General features: G+C 34.5%; 1 protein-coding gene across 7 annotated transcripts in view; it reads right to left on the bottom strand.

Annotated features, from left to right (window-relative positions):
* GRIK2 (glutamate ionotropic receptor kainate type subunit 2) overlaps positions 1-27,066 on the bottom strand; it is a 632,212-nt gene that overhangs the window by 223,971 nt on the left and 381,175 nt on the right. For all 7 annotated transcript variants that reach the window (XR_011522008.1, XR_011522007.1, XM_070556749.1 and 4 more), the window contains exon 10: positions 18,618-18,731. Coding sequence is in view for 5 of the 7 variants with exons in the window: in XM_070556749.1 (XP_070412850.1) it covers positions 18,618-18,731 (114 nt within the window). In the remaining 2 variants the exon portion in view is untranslated. The remainder of the gene's footprint in view (positions 1-18,617; positions 18,732-27,066) is intronic.

The raw sequence follows: 27,066 nt of genomic DNA, 5'->3' as shown, positions 1-27,066 counted from the left end.
ATTGTATAGATAAAAAGATGATTGGGTGCCAGCTAAAGGAATTTAATGTCCCAAGGTAGTTAGATAAATCATCCTAGAGAAAAGGCCATCAGAAAAATGGATCATAGAATGAGTACAAATTAGATAAATGGGAAGAAGTAAGAGTTGTTCAGGCATGAGAAATGTAAGTGAGAAAATCTATGGAGAAAAATCTTACTTGCACATGGCCTGAGGAAGAGGAATGATGGTTCGAAAGAACAAGATGTTCATAAACATGTTAGAAAGCCTTGGGGGAAGACAGTAAATATTAGCACCATTCATTACTTTTTAATTTTTAAATTACTTTGCACCCATTAAAAATGATCATTTACTGATAATTTGTGCCGAGAACTATGCTATATATTTTCGAAATTCTTATCTCTAATACAAACTTCAATTTGCACATTATTATTATTCTCATTATAAAGTTATGGTAACTTGCCCAAGGCAAATCATCCACTAAGTGGCAGACTCAGGATTTGAACCTAGATTTTCTGAATCCCTCTTGTCCCTTCAACCTGCAGAAAAGCCCTTTCTCAGTTATGTGTTAAATTCAGACACCAAGTATCAACTAATTGTAGAAAAAAAGATCTGATCTTCTGCAGATCAAGGATTTGCATAGGTGAGTAGATTCCATCATAAACATCAATGAGGGCATCAAAGTTGTTATGGGGTAACCTAGAATGTAGTCTTCTGGAAAATTATCCCACAAGTCTTATTTTCAAGAAAACATCTTGCAATGAAAAATATTTGGAAATTCTGCATAACTGCATCCTTTGGAGATATCCAAATACATATGAACTTATTAAAGACTTGGTGATAGAGAAATCTAATGAATTTGTCTTAACTCCCTATTTTCTAAAATCTTTTTAACCACAGAATAGTTGTAGGGCGTGCCTGTATCATATACCTGTCGGAACTGTGGAGCACCTGTGACATTCTGATGTAACCAAACAAACACGGAACCCTATTGCTATAGGGCACAGAAAATACATGCTGTATTATGTAAGTTGTGTCTTGCTTTCAAGGTCAGAGAATAGCATATTTGCCAACAATTGTAAATTTAAAAGTTGAAAAGAGGAAATATAAACTTAGATTTTTTTTGGTGAGATAGATTGTCCCTGAGCTAAAATCTGTGCCAATCTTCCTATATTTTTTATGTGGGACGCTACCACAGCATGGCTTGATGAGCAGCGTGTAGGTTCACAAACCCCGGGCCACTGAAGTGGAGCACACAACCTCAAACACTATGCCACTGGCTGGCCCCTAGATTTTCTTTTTAAAAACACAATCTGTGACATACATGAAAAAAATATTTTATAGCCTTTGGCTCTAATTGCATTTGAATGCAGTATAAAATATTCTCCATATAATATGAAATATTTTCCAAACAGCTATGTGTGAAAGGCATTTCTTTTTTATTAGTTCTCAGATGAAGTGGTGAATGATATTTTGTTTGTTTGTTTGACTAATATGGGTTTAATCAAACAAGGCGGTGAAAACAAATTCATGTATTTTTTTTTAAAATAAATTACTATGTAGAACTAAAGATACAAGAGCTCAGTAGACAAAACTTATAGGATTCACGTTAATATGTTTGGATGTCTGATTAATGACATAAGCTGATGACATAAATTAACAACATAAATGCCTTATGAGGAGCACACCTATTAAAATACATTGACTGATAAGTGGATAAGGACTTGGGGGCTCATCTGTTGTTCTGGATTTCTAGGCAAAAAGCACTCTCTTTAGTGATGCCAGTAAAGCAAAATATGTATGTTTTCTGCCAGGGGAAGAGGTCTGTATCTTTCTTTTTGAGTCACTGTGGTGGAAGTCCGGATATAGACTGTCATTAAGAGTACCAGTTAAATCTCGAACAAAGAGAAGCAATTAGGAGTCAATGTCAAGTAATCAAGTTGTGATTGAAAACACAGAGATCAGGACCTGAGAATCAGATACTGATCAAAAAGGTAAGTTAGATTGGACATACCTGACATATTTCAGGACTTACTGGTCTTGAAAGTCCCATGATTGTCGTCTGACAACCACTATTTCCCAATATGGGTAAGGGACTTTTCAGCCTGATTCAAAAAACAGTATTTTCTTTTTTTTATATCACAGACTCTTTATCTTCCTGGGAAGCCCTGGATTCATAATCACTTGTCAAGCCAAACAGAATACAGCAGGTTTGAGGACAGAATCAACAGAAGTGTGAGGAAAGGAAAGCAATGTTCAGTGGTGTAGATTTACGAAAACACACACAAGCTTGCTAAGTGAACGATATCACCAACATTCATGATGCCAACTACCAACAATTTTGATAACTCCAAATATCATCTCCAGCCCAAACCATTCTCTTCAGCTGTGGAACTACATGTATAACTGCCAACCAAATAAATATACAGTAGTAAAATTAAATGCAATATATTTAAAATTAAATTCATCTTGTATTACCCCAATTCTGCTTTTTTACATCAATTCTGTTTCCAGCCATGTTTACCAGAAAAATAAATGTCTTCTTAATCTCTAACCTCTCCTTAAATGCCAGGTTGCAAACTGTTACTAACATTCCCCATTCTCCACCCTATATATCTTTGAATCTCATTTCCTTCTCCCAACCCTTTAGATACCACCATAGTTTGAATCTTATCAGCTCTCACTCTTGCAATGTTCTCTTGGCTGGTCTTATCAAATCCTGTCTCATGAACTACATGCAATTCCATCTCCAATACTAAGAGGGATCTTAAAAATTCCAACTTGATCATATTGTTCATAGACTTGAAATCCTGCAAAATTGCCTCATTATGGATAGCATAAAATCTAAATTCCTTCATGAGACCTACAAAGGCCTTTTCTCTGCTGTTGCCAGCTTGCTCACCCTCATCTATCATTTCTCTCCCACATTCTGTGTGCTCCATCTATAGTGAATTACCCAGAGTTATTCATATACTCTAAACTCTTTCACTTAGCTGTGTCTTCAAATATACTTTTCCTACTGTCTGACATATCTTGTATTCCTTCTTCACCTAACAGATTCCTACTCCCAAACCAAATATAGCTCAAGGATTTGTGAAAAGCAGGGACTGGCATCCCCTCTCTTAACTCCTTACCCAAGTAGTTCTGAGGCTATGGGCAAATAGAAAAGCTCACAACAGTGAAAAGTAAGAGTAACAGAGTCTTGCTAAAAGTGTGGGCATGAACTTCAGATATGTACGGAAAATCACGTGTGAAAAATAATTGGTAGATTGTAGGCCATGTAGAACAACACTGGGGCAAGAGCATGAACATGTCATCAAAAAGGGCTTCATTCTACTTGAGATAATGCATGCTCTAGACTCTTCTTAAGAAATAAGTTGTATAAGCAGAGTGAAAAGAAAAGGCTGGCTATTGGTGATGAATTCTGTTTAAAAAGAAGCATGGACTCTTGGAGTGGAAAACTGTAGATCCAAAATTCAGTCTATTTTCTTGTTGAGGTGTAGGTGGCACCACTGTCCCATCCTTTCACTAGTGTGTTGGCATGGGCAGAGCAGGGTGGACAAGTTGCCCTACTCATCTAGCTGAAATTCATGACTTTTTAAACAGGTTCTTGAAAATATACAGAGTTGTAAGGCAAATGATGAGGGCATTTAACTATAATTTTGAAAGAATTGACAGTAAATGTAAGGCCACAGGAAACCAAGAAGCCTTGATCTCCTGGACACAGTTGAAAAAATATTTTGTTCTTTTCCTAAGTCCTTGCTCAGAGGTCCATACTCTGTATCAATTAGAAAACCAGGTAAATTCTCCAACAGGCCTCTGGGAACTACCCATCCTTCCTTGCCCTGACCCTGACAGAAAACTAAAGGAGAAATTGGGTCCAATGGGCTCTGGATTCAGAGATTAAGTACCATGCTAAAATCTAGAGGACTAAATTAAAGTTTGCATCAGTCAAAAGTAAGTTCTTCATCCTGTTTTCCCTTCTCAACTGATAACACTAGCAGATACATGGTGTTACCCAGGCTGAAGGATTTCTTTCATAAATTACACCACTCAGAATATATATATATATATATATATATATATATATATATATATATATATTTGTTAGACGCTACAGATGGAAAACCTTATCCCTCCCCAAACGCTTCACTGTTCAGTTCACCTGTCAGTTAATTCTCCTCATGTCCATAGAGCTCCCACTCTCTTTTATAGTGCCTTACACCAAAGTATGAATGGACATTTGAGAAAACTTGAGTGAAGCCTCTAACAACTAGGCAGAAACAAAATGGAAAAAAACCACAAATGAGATAGAAACAATATAAAGAACAGGTGAAAACAAAAACCAAACTATAATGAATCAATGCTACTTAAAAAAATCCAGAACTTGTAAAAGCTTTTGGAAGTTAAAAATATAACAGAATTAAAAATAAATAAAGCATACTAAAAAGAAATGAGCTACCAAGTCATGAAACGGTATGGAGAAACCTTAAATGTGTATTACTAACTGAAAGAAGCCAATCTGAAATGTGTGATTCCAACTACATGACATTCTGGAAAAGGCAAAACTATAGAGACAGTAAACAGATCAGTGGTTGCCAAGGATTCAGGGAAGACCGGGGTGGGGGAGGGCAACAGGGTACAGAAAACACTTTATATGATACCATAACGATGGATACATGTCATTATACGTTTGTCCAAACCCAAGAACATCTACCAAGAGTGAACCTTGATGCAAACTATGGACTTTGGGTGATTATGTGCCAATGTAAGCTCATCAATTGTAACAAATGTACCACTTGGTAGGAGAGGTCAATAATGAGAGAAGACTATGCATGTGTGGGCAGTAGATGGTATATGGGAAACTTCTGTACCTTACGCTCAATTTTGCTGTGAATCTAAAACCATTCTAAAAAAATAAAGTCTTAAAAATAAAAAGAAGAAAAGCAATCGATGGGCTGGAAGACAAAGTTGAGGAACTTTTTCAGAAAATAGAATAAAAATGAAACAAGATGAAAATACATGAGAAAATTAGAGGATCATTAGAGTCATTTGGGGAGATTTCAAACAATACTACTACCAGGGTCTCATCAATTAAATTAGAATGTCTGTGTATGGGACCTGGGCATCAATGTTTAAAATAAACAAAAAAACAAAAACTGTCTAATTTTACATAATGCTAGGAAGTCTAACAAATCAGTTACCAGACATCCAGAGGGAAAGAGACAATGAGAAAAAGGCAGAGGAAATTATCAAATAAATAATATTAAGAAAATATCTTAAAACTGAAAAACATGCATTTCCAGATTGAACGATCCCAGCAAGATTCTGGACCAGTGCTGTCGAATAGAAATATAATGCCAGCCACAGATAAGAGTCGCATATGTTATTTAAAATCTTCTAGTAGCCACATTTAAAAAGAAAAAGTTAAAGTAACAGGTAAAGTTAATTTTAATAGCATATTTTATTTAACCTAATATATCCAAAATATTATCATTCAACATATAACCAATATAAAATTGAGATATGTTACATTATTTTTTAGATCAAGTTGTTGAAAGCCAGTGTTTATTTTGCACTTACAGTACATTGTTATTCAATCTAGCTAGATTTCAAATAGTCACGTGTGGCTACGGGCTACTCTATTAGACAGCACAGATCTAGACTCTAGAGAATGTTCAACATAATGAGGTTTTAAATGTTCCACACACCAGGCCATATCATTAGTGAAAATCTCACACTTCAGGAATAAAGAGATGATCTTAAAATTGTCCGTAGGAAGGAAAAATATAGGCCACATACAAACGATTAGGAATCACAATGACCATGTACATCTGAACAACTGCCACAGGAAGAGAGGACAAATGGAGCAATGCCTTCCAAAGAATTCAATTGATAATTCTATAGACAGGAGGCAATGTTTTCAGATATAAAGGGTAGAAAATTTTTACCTCTCATGTGAACTTTCTCAGGATGCTATTACAGCCTGTACTCTAACAAAATGAGAGAATAATTCAGGAAAAGTGAAATCATAGGATGTAGGAAATAGGGCTCCAGGAAAGGAGAAAGACAAATAGAATCCCGAGCATGATGGTGAAGGGAAGCCCCAGGATGACAGCTGAGTCAGAGGCCTATAGAGAAAGGAGACCAGGATGCAGCAGGAGGGCACAGGCTTCAGGGTGTGAGTATTCCAAAGACATGAAAGGAACTCATAGCTAACCTGGTACCTGTCCCTATATTGAGAGAAAATTTTTTAAATCTTGGTAAGAAGATTTGAAGATGAATTGATACTTTCATAGAAAGCTGGCAATTGGATTGGAAAAAAAAAATAAAAACACCTTACCTAGACCTGGCCTGGCCATAATAAATACATAAAAAATAAATCACAAAGATAAAGGAAGAAATTATCTTTAAAGCTATAAGTAGTAGAAAATAAAACTGGGGAATCAGAAAAGAGTGAAAATTATACCAATGAAAAAATATCAAGTGTTTTCAAGGAAAAATGCTGAAATACTTAAGAAATTTATATTCTAGCCATTTTGTCATAAAATTTACAAACAGGATGAAAATTAGCAAGCATACATTCATCAGATAAAAAGAGACAAAGTTCTTATTGGTACCAGTTAAGTAAAGGGCTTAAGAATGGGAAGTTGACATTTAAAAAGACCCTAAACACTAAATTCAATAGCTAAGTTAAGGTTAAATTTCTTTCAATATAGTTAAAGAAAAGTGTAGACTTTAAAAAGAATTTTCAGTAAGCATATTATTTAAATACACTATCTAATAACTATTATCTGAATTTCACAGCCAGGCATGGCTTGAGAGATGAAGGTTCTGCTTGACTCCAAAGCACTCTGCTAACTACTAAGCTACACCATTTTTATTTTAAAAGAAAAGTATCTTCAAAGCAGTTTTCAGAGAAAAATTCAGCCTTATATGAATTTGTCATTAAATAATTTTAAAAAAATAAATAAATGGAGTGCTTAAATATAAGAAGCTAGAAAATGGACAACCAAAAATGTAAGAAAACTGAGAAGAAAAGAATAAGGAAATAGAAGAAAAATAAGTGAAGTAGAAAATAGGAAAGAAGAAAATGGCTAAATTATAAACATGTCTTTTAGTAAAAACAACAACAATAAAATAAGATTTCTTAACTAACCAAATTTAAGAAAAAAATTTTTTAACAAATTTTATATGAGAAAGGGACTCAATAGATAGAAATGATAAAATTTATATGATGACTTTATATGAAAATCTATGTTAACAAATTTGAATACCTTGGGGGCTGGCCCCATGGTCAAGTGGTTAAGTTCTTGCGCTCCACTTTAGCGGCCCAGGGTTTCTCCAGCTGGGATCCTGGGCGCGGACATGGCACTGCTCATTAGGCCATGCTGAGGCAGTGTCCCACATACCACAACTAGAAGGACCCGAAACTAAAATATACAACTGTGTACTTGGAGGATTTGGGGAGAAAAAGCAGAAAAAAATAAAGAAGATTGGCAACAGTTGTTAGCTCATGTGCCAATCTTTAAAAAAAAAAAAAATTGAATACCTTGATATTCATCAAAGCACAATATAAAATTGACTCAAAAAAGAAGCAATAAAATTCATGTCAATAACCATAAAAGAAATCACAACAGTTATTAAAGAAATCTTTCCAGAAAAAATCTAAATACTGTGGAGTTTTTATTTTTAATCTAATAAAAACAAATAACCTCATGATACATAGGTTTGGAGGATAGCAAATGCTGTGGAATCAGTTTCCATCTTTTTAAATGAAGTTAGGATAACACTGACATAAAAAGCTAACAAAATGGTTAAACACCATAACTAAGGAATAGTCGCTACCAAATGTACCTAAAAACAACATAGAAAACAAAACATAGCAGTCTACTGAAATATTTTTCAACCACAACCAATAATAGTTTATCTCTGGAATATAATTACTTTTACTATTTCAAAATTGATTAATAGATTCATCAGAACAATAAGTACAACTAGAAAAATTAATGATAATCTCTATAGATGACCAATGTATTCAATAAAATTCAGTGTCCATTCTTGAAAAATAATTAATTGGAAAACTAGGAATGGAAAGTCTTCTTGAGAATGAATCTATTGTCAAAGTTAATAATCAAAAAATAAAATACCATTAAAAGAAGGAAAACAGGCTCAATGAAGTGCTCACCAAATACAAATAAGAATAAAACAGATAAAAGCAATTAAAAATTAGTAAAGGTAGAGATGAAATTATAGCTACATATAAGATGCATGATTAAATGTCTAAACAACTAAAAACAGTTAATTGCAGATCTCTTAAATATAGGAATATTTCCATAAAGTGATTCAAGATAAGAAGTAAGGGAAGCGCTCAAAAATAAAATATTTTCCTATAATTATGGCATAAAAACATAAAATCACATTGTTAGGACTCATAAGTAGGGTTATTTTAGAAGATAATCAGCAATCTGTCCCCACAAGCTCTATTTGATGGACATTCTACTGAAATACTGGTACATAGTCTCCTCTTAACTTTAGCTTATAATATCACTATGTTTTCATCATTTTTGTGTTGTTTTTTCCTGAGTCTTCATTAAGAATTTTATTGGAAAGTGAAGAGGAAGCCTATCTTTTACAGTGTTAATGAGGATAGCTCCCGTTATGGACATCTAGTGAGAACTTTGATCACAGATTTTCAGACAATTCTAATTATTTGCACTATAAAACCAATACCCAAATTAATAAAAAGGAGCAGGACTGCAACCGCAGATTAAAGATGTAAAACAGAGGGAAGTTTAAACAGAAAACCAGGCTCAATGAAGGGACATTTTACGTTTTGTTCCTTCAGCTTGTTTTTCTTTAACTCTGACTTAGAACATCATAAGAAGCTTCTCTAAAGTCACGGTCCAGCCCTTGTCTCCTGCTTGACAGCTGGCTAGGGGCACCAGTCCATCTGCGAAGCGAGCCAATCCATGGTCAAACATCTTCACGCAGAATGAAGAACCAATATTTCCACGTCCTAACTTTTAGACAGTTTGCATTTTTTTCTCCAGAAATTGTTGATTGTTCTTATGCTTGTCTTAAATTGCTTCAAAAATACATACTATTTTTGCTTAAGAAAATTTCATGAAAATATTTATTATGATGGTGAGAAATAATAGATATTTTTAGAGCTTTATTCTTAATTAGCCAACTTTTGGTTAATGAGTATGAAAGAAATTGTGAATCTCATAATTGGAAGATGATTAAAAAATGTATTTTGTATTTATCAATATTATGAAAAAATATGTTTAAGTGCTAATTTAGTTGATCATGTTTTATAAATTCTTCCAAAAGAAATTCAGAATTAATGATTGTTACATTATACATGAATGATTCATTTATAAGGTATTTGTTTGCATTAATTTAAAATGGTATATTTAAATCTGATGAGATTTAATGAGAATCTAGTATCATTAACATTTGTAAAGATTATTAACTATTTGGTTTTATAATGTCTTATACTATCCAAGGCATACAGACAATTTCAAGTTTGTAATTTCACTTCTTTTAATAAATATCACCATTGGTCTCAACCACATTTTAGTCATTCTAAAATAGTCTTGCTATTTTTTTCCTAGCTAAATTAAGGAAGTTTCATAAATGTATGTAGTAAACTTTGATCTTAAAAATGGAAAACGATCATATATTTAAGGGAATTAGTTAACAATAAGCTTAACTACTAGTATTGCAATTACATTTTAATGATTCATAGTACCTTAAATGTTGCTAAAAAATTACATAAAAACTTAACTGGACAGGCCAAATAAATTTTCCAATTCACAGTCAGAAGAAATGACCAACAGGAACAATAAGCAGTAGATAAGCACAAATAATAATAATACAGTTGACTGTTCTCTCTCCATTGACCAGATAGTATTATTTCATTTCCTTTCTCAGTCTCTGCCATTCCAACTGCTGTGTTTTTACAGCTGTAGAGCTAAGAGAGTCCCTGCCATTGTCTGAGTCCCGGTCTTTCAATTTCCTTCTATTCACCCTGGCTCTTAGTCTGAATTCTGCCATACCTAATTAGCATTCATGTTAGAAGCCTATGGTGCATTACAGGTTATCAAAATTGGAAGTGAAGATAACAGGAGGAAAAAGTGAAAGCAGCTACCATCATGACACCTTAATGTTTTCAAGAAAAAGCAATACTAAGGATGACTGGTTTGTTAGGATCAAAAACCAGCAATGAGAGAGAGGGCTCATATATTGTTCTCTTGCCTGGAAAACAAACTCCATTTCAATATTCAAGATGTTATTACAAAATGCACTTTCACATGAACTTTCTGGATAGAAAATGAATAACAATCGTGATCTGGGGGCTTATGTTTTAAAACAACAACAAAATAGCATAGCAAGCCTGTAGAGCAATATTTTACCTTAATAACTTTAATAAACCATGATTATTATTTACCATTTCCGGTTTTATTGTTCAAAATTTAATCTGAGGCAATCTACAAAGTTTCTTTTCTTTTTCTTTATTTTGTGTTGCAAGTCTATTAAGCCAAAGCATTCTTTTTGATGACTGACTTTCACACACACAGAAATCCTTTAGTACACCACTGCAGACACAATCATCATATTCTTAGTTGCTACAACCTGTTTACCTCCTTTCAGAAGAATAACTTCAGAGAATTTACATAATGTACAAAAAGCTGAGTCTTTATTGGTCATAATTTTCATTCTAAAAAGAGTTTTTGCTTTTACTCTCTATCTACAGGAAATCTGCTGGAATTTGGGAAGGCGAGGAGAGCTTCTTACTCCTTGCAATGTAATATTTAATCACCTGAAATCGTAGTGACTCGTATAGAAATAACGACTGAGTAATTGAAATTAACTTTCAAGAAAAAAGGGCTAGAGTATCGCTAGCTGTGTTGTTCATCAGCATTTCAAGAAAGAGACTTACTGATGTCAGAGCAATAAGGGTTTAAAGGAGCATATGGCTTAGAGATTATCATTGTGCTTGTGTGAAAAAAAGAATTCATATTTTAGTAAAAACTGGTAAACTATTAAACTCCTCCACTTGACTGAATTATCAGTTTAGATTGGAGGTCTTGGTTGTTACTATCTTTCTGCTGGTATTTGTATTTTGGCCACTAAATATTTCATTAGCTTAATTCACAAGTGAAAGAGAAAAAGAGGCAAAAAAAAAAAAAAGCTGAAGCTCAAATCAATCAAATGTGCCATTTCACTGCTCTTCCAGTAAAAGGTTTGATGGGAAAGGAGACTGCACCTATTAGCTAATCTCTAAACTGCATTTCATCTCTGAATCTAATTTATTATCCTCTTACATGAATAATCAAGATTTGACTACACAAAAGTTATTGCCAACATCTCCATTCATACATGACTAAATAGGGCTTGTTATCTCCCTTCCCAACATCCCTATTGTGTTCTGTGTCGATGCTAACACCTCTGCCTCCTAGGCTTTTAACCTTGACGTCCTCATCCACATTTCTCCAATGTTTTTGCACCACATTGAATCCATCTCTGAGAAATCTCATATCTGATTTTTCAATGCTGCCATCTCTTTCTTCTTTCCTCTTGGTACTATGTCTCTCAAATCAGACTCTATAAATCCCCCATTCGGTAGTACCCATGAACAAACCATATCTCACTTGTTCAAAATGTCCCTTGACTCACTTCTTTGTTAAACCCTCTTAGAATAATCCACCCTTTTTTACTCTTAGGTACCTGAATTGTGAACATGGGGTGTAAAGAGACTGAGGTATTTAAGAAAAAAAAACAAACCTCTGGCTTGAGCGAAAAGTACTGGAAGCACAAAGTTTGGAAACACAGGAGAAAGAGCTATGGTAAAAGCTGAATTGAAGAAGGAGGTTTGATGCATGCCGAGTTTGATACTGGACATGCAGGTGGATATATGTCCTGTAAGTAGCTGCAAATTTACATGTGAATCTCAGATCAAGGTCATAGCTGACATTTGGATTGTATAATTTTACACTGATTCTATTGTGATATCTTTAAAAATGAGAAGGGTAAAGCAAAAATATTGCATTTCCATGGAGTTTGCTGTGGTTGAGCTGAACCAAAAATTCAGATTTCTCTATTCACTCTGCTATACCAAACAATATATTGCTCACAATAAAATAATCTTCAACAAGATTAGAGTATTGACAGTAATGTTGACAATAAAAAAGAATATAACAACAAAATTAAAATACTTAAGAATCTTTATTATGGTAGCACTTTTAAAGTAGATTTAATAAAGAAGGATGAAAGAAGCAGGGATGTGTAGTGTGTGTGTGTGTGTGTATGTGTATTTACGTGGTAACAATGAGTCTGGTCACTCATAAAGCTTTTAATGATTGAGAAGCAGAGATTTTTTTTTAATTATGCTTAATTTCACATTAAAACTCATGCTTTCTTTCTCTATGGTCCCACCACCAAAAGTTTTATTTTATCTCGCTGAATCTGGAAGTCTGAGAGAATATGGGAAGTTATTTGAAATACAATAGATTGAGCTATTAGAGCAAGAATGAAAGGGAGAAGTGTAGTGCCAGTATGATCCCTGAAACAGAAGAAAAATATGGTGAGAAAAGGTGTGGTTGCCTTTGAACAAGCTGGTTGCAGGAATGGGGTACAGTGAGAGTGAATTTGAATGAGGCACTTTCATTTCACATGTTAAAACTCAAGTAGTACTTATACATGTCTGTCTACTATATCTTCCTTAAGGGGTTTTGATCTTAATATTTCCAGAATACATGTTCAAAACTGCTTAGAAATGATGTACGGGTTACTAAGAATGAAAGTCTTTTTTTCTTTGTGAAGCTGCAGAGTCTGGTTTTCCAAGCCCAAATGCTAACAACTCTCTAAGAAGAACTCTGAGTTTGACAGTCCTTCTGTGACAATGGAAAGAGAAGAATCAGAGGAAAACTTATTGCAGTGGCAGATTTGAACCCCTAGAAATCTGCTTTTGTTGATATTATGAGAGAAGCTTCAGAACGATTTAGAGGATGATTCAGTCAGTCTTCCCTTTTGTACTGTGATTCTTTCCATTGTCCTTGAGACTTTGCTCCCAGATAAGCCTTCTAAATCTGTGAGCTGAGACAATAAAGCTTTACAAGCCTAAGCAAGTAAACTCAATAGTGCAATACGTAACCTTCCAGGAAGTGCTAGAAAAATTAAAAAATAAGACTAAGTTGCAGATGCAAGCACATTTGTTAAATTCATTGAGCAATGCGGAAGAAAGAACCTCCTTAAGAGTGCCTTTTGTGAAAAAGTAAACAAATTCGTAGCCATTTGCACACTAAAATGGTATTAGTTGCCAAGAGAAAGAACACGTAGTTGGCCTTTAAGTGCTAGTAATCTTTTGATAGACAAAAATCAATTATTATACAGAAGCAGCACAGTGGGAAGCACTCAACACACTTAGGCCTGAAAAAAATCTATTGAAAACCAAGAACACAGAGGGAAAATAAGCAATTCCCATACGAACTCAAGTATTCGGTCATTTGATCCTGCCTCTAGTTAGTGAATCCACAGCAGTAAGGACAACAGGATGAAGGTATAAACTGAAGATACAGCACACGTTATTCTTCTACATCTCATTCGAATTAGTATTTTTGGCAATTAGGAATTTTTATGTAATAAGCAAAATCATCATAAATGAAAACATGATTCTAAAGTTGCTATTTTTAGTTCCATTAATAATGATAAACACAAGAAGCAAGGGAATTTTAATAACAATTGAACTTGAAATTCAAAGACCAGAGAGGTAACGTGAGGAATGTTAAGGAGACGGCATAAGCAGAACTGAGTTTTGGGTCTAGACCTTCAGGTGAAATTACGTAAATTTCCAAATTGCATGATACCATGAATCTTAAATCAAAACTAAAAAGAATCTAAACATTTAAAAAATTGTTTAAGGCTTTCTAAAATGAATCCATCCTATGATATAACCATACGCTGCACTCATGTAGTGCATTGGGCATAGGTTGTGTTGTTGATGGGGAGTAAAAGACATTTGTAAACAAGATGCTTAATCTCAATTCTAAACAGAGAATGAGAGAAGCCCCAATGCTATTTTGATTGCCCAGGAAAATCTGAGATTATGGATTAAAGAAGCTGAAAGAAAACTGAGTGCTAAATGAAGAGAGGAGAGAAACAAGAGGCTCAAGACATCCAGGCAAGAGTAGCCTGAATCTTGGCCTCTGTTGACGGGAATGTCTAGACGTCTGGGGACACACTCATCATGGCATATGTGGGATTTCTGGATGAGACACATTGTTTTAGGTAAACAATTCTCAAACAGGATGCTATTTTGGTCACAAACTATAGTTGCTAGACTTTTCCATAATGAGCCAGTGGAGCTCTCGTTGTATAGTATCAGTTGTTCAAGTTGGCTACAGAGATTGGTTGAAACTCTGATACTCTACTTTTAGCTCTGTGATCACGAGTAGGTTACTTAGGAAATTTGGACACCCAGTTTCCTCACCTGTAAAATAGAATTAATAATAGTATCTATCTCGAAAGGTTATTATGACAATTAAATGAGTAAATCCATGAGTAATGCTTTGAACAATGTCTAGCACATAGTAGACATGCAAAAAATGTCCTAGCATTTTTTGTAATGAACCGTCTTCATATAATCATATGTGATGAAGCTGAGAAGCAAACCAAAGCACCAGCCACCATCATAGTCTTCTTTCAATTTTGCAAATTTTCCAAGATCTTTCCTGCTTCAGGGCCCTTGCATATGCTGTTCTCTCTGCCAAGAATTCTCCTTTCCCCTTTCTTTAGCTTGCTAATTCCTTCTCAAACTTCAGGTCTCATCTGGCTATTCCTCTGCAGTGAGGCCTAATCGGACTAATCCTTCCACTCTTGACCTCCAGTATAACTCAGGATCAACCTGTAAAAGATATCAACCATTTATCTTTTTCTTATATCCTAATCACAAGGTGCAGTGTGTGTGTGTGTGTGTGTGCGTGTGTAATCCTCTATATGAATCCTTACCATTTTCTGAGCTTCATGAGGGCAGGAGACCATGTCTATTGTATTCATCAAATACAGCTTTTAGTTCAATTTCACCATTATTCAGTACATATTTGTTAAATAAAAAAATAAATGAATAAAAATAAATGAATGCATAAAATTCAAGAGAAATGGACCTGATTATGATTAGCATAATCAAGTGAATTCTAGAAAACCTCACTAGTTTTTTTTAAGACACATAATAAAAATGTTGAACAAGAAGAAGCGAATTTCTCTTTGTGGAGATGTCATTATTCACAGCACAGCCAGAATCTCCTCTGACATTTTCCAAGAGAGAAAAGCACAAAATAATCATAACATAAATCAAATGATCATAACTGCCTTATGAAATATGACTTAAACACCAATAAATTACATCAAGCATAAGACTTCCATAGATAAGGTAAATTATCTCTTCAAATCTATTCTTTTCTTGATTGGGGGTACTTTGTGATCAGAGTACTCAGAAAAATAATTTTTTTAACTAAGTGATATAAAAACAAAGTGCCTTTCCTTTTAATAAATATCAGTATCTCTTAGAAACCAGTAGAGTGACATACTCTAGAATATAAAGTAAACTATTTATTAAAATGTGAGCTTTGAGTATGTTCCACAGTTGACCTTACACCTAAGTTATATAGAGCAATGATCTGAGAAGTAGTTCTCAATCATCATTATAGATCAGAAAGATCTGGGGAACTTAAAAAGATGAAGATGTCCAAGGTCCAAAGCTCAAAAATACTGTTTCAAAGGTATGGAATTAATTTTGTATAGCAGTACGTTTTTAAAAGCTTTATGATTGGCTCTGATAAGATGTTAAGATTAAATACTACATGTTTATCTATAGATACAAAATTGTTTATTATTGAGAAAAACATCAGATATTTTTTATAAAACAATGCAGAGGGGCTGGCCCGGTGGCATAGCAGTTAAGTTCGCACGTTCTGCTTCTCAGCAGCCCGGGGTTTGCCAGTTCGCATCCCAGTTGTGGACATGGCACCACTTGGCAAACGCCATGCTGTGGTAGGCGTCCCACATATAAAGTAGAGGAAGATGGTCATGGATGTTAGCTCAGGGCCAGTCTTCCTCAGAAAAAGAGGAGGATGGGCAGCAGTTAGCTCAGGGCTAGCCTTCCTCAAAAAAAAAAAAAAAAAAAAAACTTTGGAAAAAACAACCCTGAGTAATTAAGAAGACTGAGAAATGATATGGGTAGTCTTAATCATCCACTTTGTTTGAACAAGAAGTTTGCAATAACCTGCACACTTGAAAAATATTTAAACATAGTCATTTGAAAGGTGCATACTACCTCCAATTTTCCATTTAGTTAAATACCATTTATTTAATTTAATTTAACAAATATTTGTTGAGTGCTTGCCATGCCTAAGACACTTTTCTCTGACATTGAGAGATCAAAAAAGTATAAAATTTGATCATTGGCCTTGAAGAGATTCATGTTAAATGGAGTCACAGATATACACAAATTTTCTAAACTAAAAAAGCAATGCATGGTAAGTGCCACAATAGAGTATTATGACACATAAACTGTACCCCCCACACCCAGGCACACTCACAAACACACGTACACACAACATGGAGAGATCAGACCATTTCATGGAGTGGGTGTCTTTTGAGACAGGTCTGGAAGGATGAAGAGGATTTTTCACAGGGGAACATAAAGAACTGAGCAAAGATTTAGAGTCTAAAATAAGTGATGCATTTGGGAGTTTGGCTGGATCAAGGAGAACACTGAAAGAAGTATGGGGGCCAATTGCTGAAGACTACAGATGTCCCCTGCACAGCACTCTCTACTCTGCGGGCATTGTAGAGGCACACATGGTGTAAAAACAGGAGACACAGTCAGATCTTGTTCCTCCAAGAAATGTTCAGTGATGTTGGGAGAAATACTGCACATGCGAAGTAAAGGACAGTATAATATTAATTCTAAATAATATAAAGTACTGACGGGTACTATAATATCTCAGAAATGGAGAGAAACATGGTGCAGACAAAGGGAACAGGGTTGACATAATCACAATAATAGGGTAACTGCTTATTCCAGTTCAATTAAAACACAGGGTTCTGGAAAGGGAGTAATAATGGGAAATAAAGATAGAAAGGTAGGAAAAGACAAGACTGTAGAAGGCTTTGAACATCAGGGTCAAAATTTGGGGGCCTTTTTAAAGGTCCGTAAGGATTCACTAAAGATTTGTAAGCAAGGAAGCAGGAAAATGACAGAAGTAGATCTTTACAGTGGAGGGTTGGGTGCATTGCAAACAGGAACGCTGTTGGTATGAGGGACAGTTACGTGGCTACTGCAATAGTCCTAGCAGGCAGTAATGAAATCCAGGACACACCAGCAGAAAAAGGATGCACTAGCATCCTGTGAGAATATTCCATCTGAAAACCAGGGATGGTGGATTGGTGAGTATGACAGTTATCTTTGAAAAGAGAGGGAGATATAAAATTAAGTTAAAAAGGACCTAAAAAGTTTGAATATGATGGATAAGGAATCAAGTATTCACTGAGGTTCTTAGAAAGGGAGTGTTTAAAAGACTTCATGAGCTTTCATCACCATCATTTCATGATTACCAGCTTTGCTTCACTATCAAGAGTCTGTAACCAAAGTTATTTTACTTTGACATGCCTAGAGATCTGACATCCGTTGCTGTTACTAAAAGGAGAAGATTATGAATTCCTCCCAGCTTGATTTGCCACCATAGATCAAATGTAGAAATTACATAAATGCTGAAACTGTGTGGTGGTTTGTTCTGGACATTAACCTTACATTTTTATTGACTACCCGGGGAGACATAAGAACTACCATTGATAAGCTTATTCTATAGGTAGAAAGTACCGACTAAATAATATAAGAGCTCCTTGCTTATACTAAAATTAAAATTCCTATTTGCAAAAGGCATAGTAGGCAGAAGTGAACATTACTGTGTGATCTAATTAAAATATGTAATTACAAGAGGGGTAAAAATATCTAGCTTATCAGTATTAATTTAATTCTGTTGGCGTGAAAATATTTCTGGCTTAAAAAAGCACTTGTCATTTGATTTCATTAGGGAGATTAGTAAAGTAAAAGTGATTCTCCATGATGAAAACAATTAAATTGAAAGCAAGGTTAAAATAGAATTATAATAGAAAAAAATCCAGAAAAATGAATGGCATGCCCTCTGGAATATATTTTCAGGAGACAAAAGCGGAAGCACAGTTCACATGAGGCTCGTCACATAACTATATTTATACAGCTGCATGCTCACGCATTTTTCAAATCTTAACATCGGCAATTCTTCAATAGCAACTAGTTTCGCAGGAATTGTAAAGATTTTCAGTAATATATGAAGCTGTATTATTAGTCAACATAAGCAGCCCAAACATTAATACAATTTCCATCATTGAAGACTAACAGAATAAAACTGTGACTAAATTAACATTGACTCATCTGTTAGACAGTAATTGCTAAGTAACTGTAAAATGCATTACATTTTGTTCATTACTGCTTCAATTATAATGTCCTTCCCCAACCACTTCCGTCTTTATTTCTACAGTTATCCAAAAAGAACGGAAAAACAAATACCTACCAAAATGGTGGTAACAATCAAAGAACGATTGGATAAGGAATCTGTGATGTTGGCTGGCTTTCCCTTTTGACTTTCTGTCATATTCAGGCCACTGGCCGGATCCCAAGTTCCAATCTATAAAAGAGCATATGTACTTTGTAAATTGCCCATCAGGCACCTGGGAGAGAGAATTGCAAGAGAAAGTTAAGACTGCTAACACTTATTATTCACCTCTGCTGCATTATCTGCTGTCCTTAAAGTAAAGGCTGCTTGTTTTAAGCATGATTCACTGCTCTGTGAAGTGTGTCCAGTGAAGTGTGACATTAAATAACAAAATGATCCACTGCACTTCAACAGTCAGTGTGGGAGCTTAATTCTCTATTCAAACTTTCATTCACCAAGATAAACCACATTTGATGATACCTTGATAGCTGGCTGGAAACTCATTAACAGCACATGTCTCTTACTCTAATGGATCTATTTCATCCTCTCATTATAAAGATAACATGCCATGTTATACGGACAAAGCTAAGAGACAGAGCAAAACCTGAGGATCCAGGGTAAATTAACAGGTAAAGGCAGGCTTAACAAGGCCATTGATTGGTATTCTGCATAACCTCGAGTAGGGCAAACTCATATCTCGAATTACCTTGGGAGCTTTTAAAATATACCTTTGCAGGTTTTAAAACACTCTGAGTAAAGGAGATTACAGCACAATCTCATCTGGATAACTCATTTCAATACTTGCACCTATATTCTATTTAACATGTGTTTTAATTTAACTAATATCCTCTGATAGAGTAGGCCATATACTCGCAGCGTGCAGACATTTTATATCCACTGAACACAGCCTGCGGGATGACACAGAGACGCCTCTGGGAGACACATATAAGCACAGGATGCCACTAACTTCACAGATCGAGTGGGTTACATGCACCTGCACCATTGCACTGTCATATAACAATGGTCACCGCCAAAGGGGAACAGAGGTAAAAGGAGATGCTAAGTCAGTAGTTCTTTTCCCCACTCTCTCAAAGCTGGAAGTTATCGATGGTGAAATAAGTTTTCCTTACCCTCCTAGCCAATTGCCCAACTTATTTTCCTCAAAGGAAAGAAAAACTACCAATTATCAATTTATATTTAGAATAAAACTTTGTATATAAATTAATTTTTTTTTTGAGGAAGATTAGCCCTGAGCTAACATCTGCTGCCAATCCCCCTCTTTTTGGTGAGGAAGAATGGCCCTGAGCTAACATCTGCGCCCATCTTCCTCTACTTTATATGCGGGATGCCTGCCACAGCATGGCTTGCCAAGCAGTGCCCTGTCCACACCTGGGATCTGAAACGCCAAACCCCGGGCCACCGAAGCAGAACGTGCAAACTTAACTGCTGCGCCACCAGGCTGGCCTCTAAATTAAATTATTTTTAAAGTGGCATTGATTTAGCAGGCAATATTTGCCCTGGTCTACCTAATATGCTAATAAGGGTCTCATCAGCATAATCTCATGGAAATTAAATATTATGATACTTTTATTTTCCTTATATTCCAGCATATTTACTCTTTTTACTACCTTTTTTCATTTGCATAACTTTCCTAGCAACCTCTTAAGATATCCATTTTCCTTTAAATAAAGAAACACAAAAGTAGAAACAGTGACTTTTGTTATTCATAAGAAGAATAGATATGTCATTCTAATAGTTGGATATAAGTGTAAACCCTAATGTATTTTTTCAAGAATATATATAACTATAATAGGTACTCAATATTCACTTTTTTTTAGTGATGTCTAAAAAAAAACTCTAGCTATATTTTTCACATGAAGTTAATTTTCCTCTTGCCATTAAAAACTAAATATTTCTGATGTTTGTATCAATAAAGGAAAAAGTCAAATAATACAGTGAGAAAGAAAATATTGATTCAGGTGGGCCAGCCCAGTGGCCCAGTGGTTAAGTTCGCACATTCTGCTTCGGCAGCCCAGGGTTCTCTAGTTCGGATCCCGGGTGCAGACCTATGCACGACTTGTCAAGCTGTGCTGTGGTGGGTGTCCCACATAAAACAGAGGAAGAAAGGCACAGATGTTAGCTCAGGGCCAATCTTCCTCAGCAAAAAGAGGAGGATTGGTGGCAGATGTTAGCGCAGGGCTAATCTTCCTCAAAAAGAAAGAAAGAAAATATTGATTCAGCATCGTTTCCAAAGTAAATTATCTACTGGCCAATTAAATTTCTTTAGTTTAGATTATGATACCATAATGTCATAAAGACGTCTAATTGTAATTCAGGGTCAATAATGCAAGACATTTGGGGACCAGGTAGGTAACATCAACATGCAAAATGGTAGGTCATACGACAGTAGTAAGAATTTCCCAGGCAAGGGTGTGCAGTTTTTAAATCTCACAAAATCTCATGGCAGAGTAGTAAGTAGGAGCCACAATCCCAACTCTGCTCTGTTCACAGAGTTGTGTGCCTTGGGCTGCATGTTCCCAAAAAGGAGCTTTTTACAAGTTCCCAGTTAGGCCTCTCCAGAGCTAGTAGAGACCCTGCTGGGGACCCGGGTGGAGAAGGACAGAGGGGATGCAAACCTGGAATGCCTGCTGACCTGCCTAAAGTGTTTCAAATTCAAAAGCATTAAAAAACCGCTCTGTTGGCTAAATAAAACATCTGCAGGTCATATTTTGCAGTGACTGCCCCTGGTCTATAATTAATACCTATTACACATTTGTTCCCTTAGATTTTCTTTCCTCTCTTTTTTCACCATTGGCTAAATAGCTGGACTTTTCAGACATGTAATTCTACCAACCAAAGCCTTGGCAAACATCATTTGCCCACTGTTGTCTGCCTAATGCTTGATCATGAACTCTCAAGCTTGCTCAGTAAATTTTTCAACTTTCTAATCAAATCACTATTACCCATTTCGCTTACCATTGTCCTCCATAATTACTTTTATAAAAAATAATTTAGCTAGATGTTCATTCATCTAAACATGTTAATCTAGATTCATTCTCTGTCAGTTGCTTTTCTCGTATGACTTGGATGGAAGAGTTCTGGCTCATAGTATATGAATCTATAATTTCCTGTAATCACATATATTAGGTATCCTATTTTGCAAATCTCAGGTTTCTTAGCAGAATATTACAAAGTTTCAAAAATTTCAGTGGCATTGAATTGTAATCAAATAAAACATTGTGTGATTCCTAGATTTTAAACCTCTTGGGACTGTACTATTCAAAACTTTCTAATTGAGGAAATTGTCACCAGGGTTTTTTTTTTTTAATTTTGGCTTTGTTTTAATCAAAAGAACCATGGACTAAGTCAAGACAATCTTTTTACTTCTAATCTATTTTCAGAACCACTATTCTTTGATTATATGATTTAATCAGGTCTTTTAAGTACTTTTGTAAGTTCTAAAATGGAATAAAGGTATCGAAGCACCACTGACCTCACAGAGACGTTTCTAGTAGAGTGGGTCTAGATCTTGGTTTATTTGGACACTTCAAGTTTACAGTTGTCTTCCTGGTATAAATATTAATAGCACCCTCTTGTACAATTAAAAATGTCATGGTTTGGATAATAAATTATAAAATCACCCTAATTATAAGGATCAAATTAAGTAAGTAATGTGAAAGTACTTTAAAAACCATAAAGAACTATAGAAAATTATGGCATTATGCCTTTTTATCTTATTTAATGTTCTCAATGGTTCTTAAAATAAATTTGCTCTTCTTGTCATAAACAGAATGCATATTTATAGTTGTTGAATTATAAAATACGCAAAACATATAAAAGAGAACATCAATTTAAACTTTGAATCCAGAGTCACATAGAGCTATTATGAGGATTAAATGAAAAAGTCAAGATAATGTGTTCATAAGAAAGCTATAATTATTACATCAATTATCAAATATATCCTATTTGTACACTATTATGAGCTTTTTCTCCTGGCATCAAAAATTGATCAAATTCATAATTTTTTTTTTTGAGGAAGACTAGCCCTGAGCTAACATCCACCAATCCTCCTCTTTTTGCTGAGGAAGACTGGCCTTGAGCTAACATCCATGCCCATCTTCCTCTATTTTATATGTGGGACGCCTACCACAGCATGTCTTGCCAAGCAGTGCCATGTCCACACCCAGGATTCGAACTGGCAAACCATGGGCCGCCAAAGCGGAACATGCCCACTTAACTGCTGCGCCACCAGGCCAGCCCCGATCAAATTCATAATTGTAATGACTATATAAAATGAACATAGCATGATTTAACCATCATTGCTATAAGTAAGGCTTTAGTAAACAGCTATTTATAAATATTTGCTTATGTGTTTTATTATTTTAAAAATAGATTCCTAGAATTAGAATTACTGATCCCAAATAATATGAGTTAAGACTGTTAGTACATCTTGCCTCATAGCTTTCCAAAACAACTGCTGTACTTATCTTCTCCCTGACAATTCATGGTAGTTCCCATAATACAACTGTCTTTCTAAAAATTCATCTTTTATTTTTAATAGTTTGACTTAACATAATCAAAGGATATTATAATAGTTTATGACAGTTGCCTTTATTTATAGAAAGTATGTCTTATTACATAAAAATAACTTTTTATTCCAGTTAATTCTTTTCACCTACACATCCAGTATCTAATATTATTCACGCTTACCTTGCTTTTATTATTTGTGTATGTGCATTTGCTGATAAGTCATTTTCTACGCTTTCGCTTTTAACATAGTTCTCATTTTATGGATTTCTCTGTGAGCAGCTCATCAGTGGATTTTTTTTAATGTCCTATCTTTTGTCCCCCTGAATCTTATTTTTAGCTCTGCTCCTTTCATATTATCTGCTTTTCTCTATTCTTTTTCTACCTCTGAATTTTTTCGTAGACAATTTTCCCTACGGTAATTTGAGAGATAACCAAGTTTTAAGAATACTAATGGGTACTGCAGATTTTTGTTTAAACTTTTACAATCATTCTAAAACCAATATTGAATCATAAAAATTAAAATGACATTTATTCTATGAAAATTCACTGCTTTGGTCCATTCTGCTACTATGCATATTGATTCATATTTTTAGCTAATTTAATCTGGGGTTTTGAACACTGCCTCTGTGTTTCTTTTGCTTTGTATATTATAGATCATCTCTCTCCAGGGAAAAAAATAGAATTTTTGATATAATCTTTAAGACAATTATTCAAAACCTTTTCTCTGCATACTTTACCTGCTTTTGATGTTTATTAGGATTTCTAGCCAGAGGTACCTCTTTGTTGACTGTTTGCTTTTCATTTATCATTGTTCTTCGACAAGACTTGATTTATTTGTAAAGGATAACTAAGTGACATGCTTCTTTCTGTTTGCAGTTTTGGCAATATTTTTGTTGCATTCCTATACAAAGAACACTTGGCTAAATAAAGACATCATGTCATAACCTTCTTCCTTAAGAGCTCTGTAAGTCTTATTCAGGTTTTCTAATATTTAATCTTGCTGAAAAGGCTAAGGCAGCCTAATATTTGTTTCTTTGCTGGTAAACATTTTTTCCTTGAAGCCTTCTAGTATTCTCTATTTGGAAGTTTTAAATCTCAATCAGGAGAGAAAGAGAAAGAGGGAGAGAGTATGGTTCTTTCCAAATTATATTTGCCAGAAATATAACTCATTTCTCCATTTTCTGAAGGTGAATTTTATTGCATTTGTAATTTTCCTGAATTACTCACGTTGTCATGTCTTCTGTAAATGTTATACTCTTTATATGGAATATCATTTCCCCTTTCACTACCTCACATATGTGTCTTGATCATTGATTCAAAATTTGAGAAAAGCAGTTCCCTCTTCTGTGTAGCAATGACAGAACAACACATATATGCCCCCAACATGTATCACCCTACATTTCCATTGTCATTCTTTCCTTAACCTTCTCTAGTTAAAACTCAAATCCCCTGAGGATGGAGCCTGGCTTACTCATCCTTTTATCCCAAGGCCTTTGAATGTAGGACATACTAGGGGCTTTCTATGTGAGGGCTCAGAATATAGGTTAAATGAAGAAATAAATATGCTCTCTTCTTTGTCTCAAACGCAGGTTATGTTTTGCTTGGAATTAAAATTATTTTCATTTTGATTTATCTTATCCTCCTATGTTAGACTCTAAGTGCCTTGAGGGAAGGACGTTACCACTTTGATTATAGATAATAAATATCCAATGAATATTTATTGAATGAATGAATGGAATAAGTGAAGGAATTACTGCATGATGAAAATGTCAGGTCTTTTTAAGTTCTTAACTTTCCAAATCTATTCATTCACTCATTTGGAAAATATTGAATATATATTACGTGTCTATTCTTCTACATCTACATGTTTTGCTTTCTCTGCTTTGTTCCTCATGTTTTGTTCAAGCTCTATCTTAATATCAAACTTAACTTATGGGAGTATTATGCCACACAACTTTGTTATTTATTTGCATTTTTCCTGAGCTATATTTTATATATGTTAATATAAATATTTTATAAGAATTTTATATAAATATTCTATGCTTTATTTTACATATTTCTCAGGAATGTTTAAATTCTTCATACAATTTTATTTGGTAACCATACTTTCTCTTTGGTTTCTTTGTTTTATTTTTTCGTTTAGAAAAGAACATTTGTTTTCAGAGTGATTTTTAAATTATTTAAGTATGCCCTTAATTAACTGACACTTTATTTGTTTATCTTTGTTTTTGACAGTTTTCTCAGTATAAATTTCCTTTGTTTGTCAACTTATATTACTCCTTTATGTCCAAAGGATGTTTTTCCTCCCTCCCCTGAGCTACATAATTGTTTACCTCCTCTGTAACTAGCATCTTACAGTTTCTTCTAAAGACATATATTAGCACTGTTTCATGTAAGCAGAATCAGTGGGACATGTTTCTTATTCTCGATGGAATTTGCAGTAATAATCTGTTTAACAAGTACACCAGGAACTTTCTCAAGTAGGAGCAAAATAAGTATTCCCGGCTAGGTTTAACAATATTAGTTAAAAATAAAGTCAAGCTCATTTAAAGTTAAGACATTATTTAACGTAAATTCTCCACCAAAAAAAATAGTTGACACAATAGAATCTATCAAAATTCTATTTATATTGTCTTATTGACATTTACTAACAATCCAATCATGGATGTTGGGGGATGAAAAAAAACAGTGTAGTTTTTCACTACAGAACGATGTAAAAAAGAAAAGGAATTCTCTGATTACACACTGTTTTAACTTAATGTCAGACAAATATGTTTGCCTTGAGCAAAGAGCATAAGTGGTACTTTTCCAAAGAAGGCCTTTGTGGTGATCATGAGACACCACAGTGTACATTATGTTTAAAACGGTCTTAGCACAATATAGAACATCTATCATAAAATGTTTGCTTTAAAAACAATTCTTCCCAATAATTAGTTGCCTCCAACAACATGACCTATAAAGTATAGTTTGCGTTGAAGTACATTTACCATTCCTTTCAGAAGAAAGGACATCCCTAATAGGACTGTTTGAGGTTATTGAGAAGTGGAGAGCATAAGGAAGGTATTGATATTAAATGCTAATTTATATTTAGGAGATAAATATTCTCTCCAATTGATTGAATACACACTGATGGACTGTATAGTTCTCTATTAACTAATGTGCCCATTCTTTCTGGGTAATTTGCAAACTCAGGTTTCTCAAGCCTATATGGTGCATGGAATAGTGGGGACAGGATTTTTTCAACACTGGTTTTCTTGCTAAGTGTTTCAGGCAAATTAGAGTTTTTTTTTCCTCATTTACTTCACCTCTTCTAATGTTGAACTTTTAAATGAAAAGTAGAGATAGTTACTTGCATTACTCTCCAATAGTACTGTCTAATAATAATTAATAGTAATGTACTTCCATTGGGCTAAGTACTAACAAGAGATCACTTAAAAAAGAACTGGCACCTGAGCTCTCAAAGATAAACATGAAACATTTTATAGAAACATCTTTGTGCTCCCTGACAGGAGCAAAGAACAATTACCTGGGAACTGGGCCACTTCATACATAAGATTTGGCCTATGAGGACAGTGCAAAGAACACCTAGTTAATCATTTTCCTAAAACTGTCTTTCCACCAGTTTCCACAGGGTCTGGAATTTCACCATTTGAGAACTACAGTGTTCATAAGAGGACAATAAATCAATACATGTATAATTATCTCACAGAAAGGGATGACTAATCTAAACATAGATCTTTCACCTTTAGGATTTTTATTTTTGTCCAGGGCAAAGTCAAGGCTAAAACATAATTAAGCATTAAGAGACAGGTGGTAGTTTTGATTTTTTTAAATAAAATTTGAATCAATGAATTAACTGTCCTCAAATATAACAATGTGATAACACTCAATTAAGGGCAATTTTTCCAAGGATAAAAATGCAGTTCAGAGATTACTTTGACATCAAACCAATGCACTACAATTTCGATTAGTATACATGTTTAATTCAAATTCAGTA

The sequence above is a fragment of the Equus przewalskii genome, chromosome 9 (assembly GCF_037783145.1).
Source record: "Equus przewalskii isolate Varuska chromosome 9, EquPr2, whole genome shotgun sequence".
Classification (NCBI taxonomy): Eukaryota; Metazoa; Chordata; class Mammalia; order Perissodactyla; family Equidae; genus Equus; species Equus przewalskii.
The sequence above is the reverse complement of the archived record's forward strand: the minus strand, read 5'-3'. Positions and strand labels throughout refer to the sequence as shown.